General features: G+C 38.7%; 1 protein-coding gene across 1 annotated transcript; it reads right to left on the bottom strand.

Moving 5' to 3' along the window:
* Nucleotides 1–1,001: 1,001 nt before the first annotated feature.
* LOC107467729 (cytochrome P450 76A1) lies at nt 1,002–2,804 on the bottom strand. The gene is made up of 2 exons (XM_016086903.3): nt 1,848–2,804; nt 1,002–1,770 (listed from the first exon to the last, which is right to left on the bottom strand). Exons 1-2 carry the CDS (start codon nt 2,757–2,759, stop codon nt 1,138–1,140), a joined length of 1,545 nt encoding a protein of 514 aa, XP_015942389.1. The 5' UTR covers nt 2,760–2,804; the 3' UTR covers nt 1,002–1,137.
* Nucleotides 2,805–3,296: the final 492 nt, after the last annotated feature.

Raw genomic sequence — 3,296 nt, 5'->3', positions numbered from 1 at the left:
TTTCTCTTGCCTCTTGTGGACGTGGCTTATATTTGTTAGGAGTAATATAGGTACTTGAGACGTGACTAATGTGTTAGATTAGACTTTGCAAACAGGAAGTTTTGAATTATCTTAATTCTATAAATTAAAATTGAGTTGGTGTTAAATAGTGCAAATTTACTTATTTAGCATTGTTTATGATAAATTGAATATTGTTCGAGTGATGTTAGTTGAAATCAATTTTGATATGTAATTACTAAAAGGGAATACATGTTGTATTATAATATAATTTTAATTTTAATCAGTATTATCTATAAATGGCCAAAATTGATAGTTAAAAAATTATTAGAACCTTCTTAGAAAGCGAAATAGCAAATGGGAAAATCGACCATAAGCTTGCATCTAAACCAGGCATTTAGTCAGTCTTAAATTAATTTAGTTTAAATAACTAAGCCATCGAAACCTAAGGGTTTGTATCATGGTAGTTTCAATTCAACACATTCCAGAGAACTATACTATAACATAGCTTCAACTCTTGGTTTTTTGAAGATTTTTTTCCCGAAAAAAAAATCATAATAGTAAGTACATGTCTTCAATCGTGATACACATTGATAGAATGCTCATGCTTCAACAAGAGCCAGAGTACTAACTGTATCTATAGCTGCACTAGAACTTCCAACGATTTTCATTGAAAAGGCTTTGGGAATTAAAAGTTCCTTATCCATGTTATGGACAATGATGAGTATGCTGATGTGGTTAGATGATTCTAATGATGCATTAACAGTAAGTCTAACCCTACTAAATCATTGTGAGATTTTTATAACTCAAAGTTTAACAAACACTTCCAAAGCATAATTGTATATCAGATTTTTTTATTATATTGATGATGACAATGAGTTTTGAATTCAAGATATGATATATATGTATCCAATGAGAAAGTCTTTCAAAGTTCCAAAGAATAGTTCTCTTCAGTTTAGGTTTAATCATTTTTAATTTCTCAGCCAGAAGTTTGGAAAGTGAAGTATCTAATAACACGTGTCTTTAATTAAATTTGTGTTTTCTCTCTAATTATGTAATTTCATGAATAACATAAACCCTTTTGCAGAATATGATAATTTCATGATTTATTGTTTCTTTTAACACACCATAAAATTATGTTCAGGTCCCCTGTTTTGTAGACGAGTAGTGAGGGAGTGGTATGGCCTTCAAAGGAAGAGCTTTTCTGAGAGTAATTCCGAAGCCCTCTCTCATGTCCATCTCGTGGGGATTCATGCCACGTGGCAGAACCCAGTCAAACTTATGCAACAAAGATCCAAGTGCGAGTGGGAGCACCCTAGAAGCAAGTGGCATGGCAGGGCACATTCTTCTACCAGAGCCAAAGGGTATGAACTCAAAGTGGTGACCCTTGAAATCCACATGATCCATCTGCATAAACCTCTCAGGCCAGAAGAGCAATGGAGCGTCCCAGGCCTTCGGGTCCCTTCCAATGGCCCAAACGTTGACCAGAACTTGCGAGTGCTTGGGGATGTGGTAGCCCTGCAGCTTGCAAGAGTCCATCGCCATGTGAGGGACCAAGAACGGTAGAGGTGGGTGCAGTCTTAGGGTTTCTTTGATGACTGCTTTCAGATAAGGAAGGTGGTCGATGTCGTTCTCTTCCATGTTCCTGTGGGGCCCAATCTTCGTCCTCAGCTCCGTCTGCACCTTCTCCAGGGCTCTTGGGTTGTGCAGCAGCTCCGCCATTGCCCACTCCAGTGTGCTCGTTGTTGTGTCTGTCCCCGCCGTAAACATTTCCTGTCACCACTCACAATTTGTATGTAAATATAATATTTTTGTTCAATTAGAATTCAACGGGTATTGCTGGGACTTACAAAGACGACGACGTTGATGATTCTTGGAGAGAAAGTGTAAGGGCCAGTGGCAGCATCTCCATGAAACTCCAAAAGCACATCCAAGAAATCTTTACTCATTCCCCTTCCGCACCCACTCTCCATCCTCTCTTTAATGAACAATCCAGCAATCTCGAACGCTTTTTCCACGTGATACTGCGTCCTCCGCCGTATTCCCTGCGGATCAACCCACTTCAGCACCGCCATAAAATCCGCCACATTCGGCTTCCCTGCATACTCCATCACCTTCACCGCATGCTCGTAGAATCTCGCCCCTCTCTCCATCTCACCCTCCAACAAATCCTTCGAGAATATCAGGTTCCCAATCAGATTGAACGCCATCATGAAGAACAATCTCCCCACCTCAACGCCGCCGGAGGATTCATCTCCAGCCGCGCCTTCTATGGTCTGCACCATGCGGTTTATGCATTTTGCACGCACGGCCCGCATGGCATCTAGGCGACTTGCCACAAAAAATTCTGTTGTGCTAAGTCGCCTCAGCATACGCCAGTGCGGGCCATACTGCGAGGTTATGAGGGAGCCTTCACATCCGTAAGGACCCCTCATAGCTTCGTAGATTTTCCTACCAGCGAGGATGACATCATTGTTTTTAAACATATGACATGCAGCCTCGCTGGAGGATACTACCACGGTGCACATGGACCCTAACCAAAGGGTCATGATTGGACCATGGTGTCGAGCCAGCTTTGCGAAAGACTCGTGTGGTGACAAAGACCAACCTAGTTGGAAGATGTTGCCGACCAGCGGCCACCATCTTGGTCCCGGTGGAAGCTGCCTTAGCTCCTCCAATCTCCGGTGCCTGCGTTCTATGATTAGTGCACAACCCATCCACACTAACATAGCTACCACCAATCCCACAACCTCGTAATGCATGATGCCTATGCCGCTCTATCAGTTTTGCTTTTTTTTTTTAATTATTATTTTTGAGGAATGATATGATTCAATATGTGCATATTCCTCTTATGTAGTTGCTTCCTCGGCTATCCAACAAATTCGTCTCCATCAAGTCTAAAATAATTTCAATTATTATATATTAACTTGATTAATTACGCACATAAACCTATATTTTAGTGTGAAACCCAGAAAATTTTAGTATTAGGGACGAAAATAACAAAAGAGTTAACATCAATATTTTAAATAGTTTAATTAACACATAAAAAATTTAATTTTAAAATTTTTTTTGTCATTTCTTTATTTTAGCAATATTACATGCTAAATTTATTAAAAATGCTATTTATATACTAAAATTAATCATAAAAATTAGGTACTAAAATATTTATGTATAAAATATACATGTAATTTAATTTATTTTTAATGTATATTTATATTCCAACATATATTTTACATTGATAACTATTTTGATGTACATATAGCATAGTCGTATATTTATTGTTAATACTAGGATCTTGT

Source organism: Arachis duranensis, chromosome 9 (genome assembly GCF_000817695.3).
Source record: "Arachis duranensis cultivar V14167 chromosome 9, aradu.V14167.gnm2.J7QH, whole genome shotgun sequence".
Classification (NCBI taxonomy): domain Eukaryota; kingdom Viridiplantae; phylum Streptophyta; class Magnoliopsida; order Fabales; family Fabaceae; genus Arachis; species Arachis duranensis.
Note: the sequence above shows the minus strand (reverse complement) of the source record. Positions and strands in the feature narration are given on the sequence as shown.

Excerpts from the sequence above, each read along its gene's own strand:
- LOC107467729 (XM_016086903.3), bottom strand. The coding sequence starts at position 2,759 with ATGCATTACGAGGTTGTGGGATTGGTGGTAGCTATGTTAGTGTGGATG. Across the intron at positions 1,771-1,847 it reads TCATCAACGTCGTCGTCTTT|GAAATGTTTACGGCGGGGAC; the intron begins GTAAGTCCCAGC and ends GAGTGGTGACAG.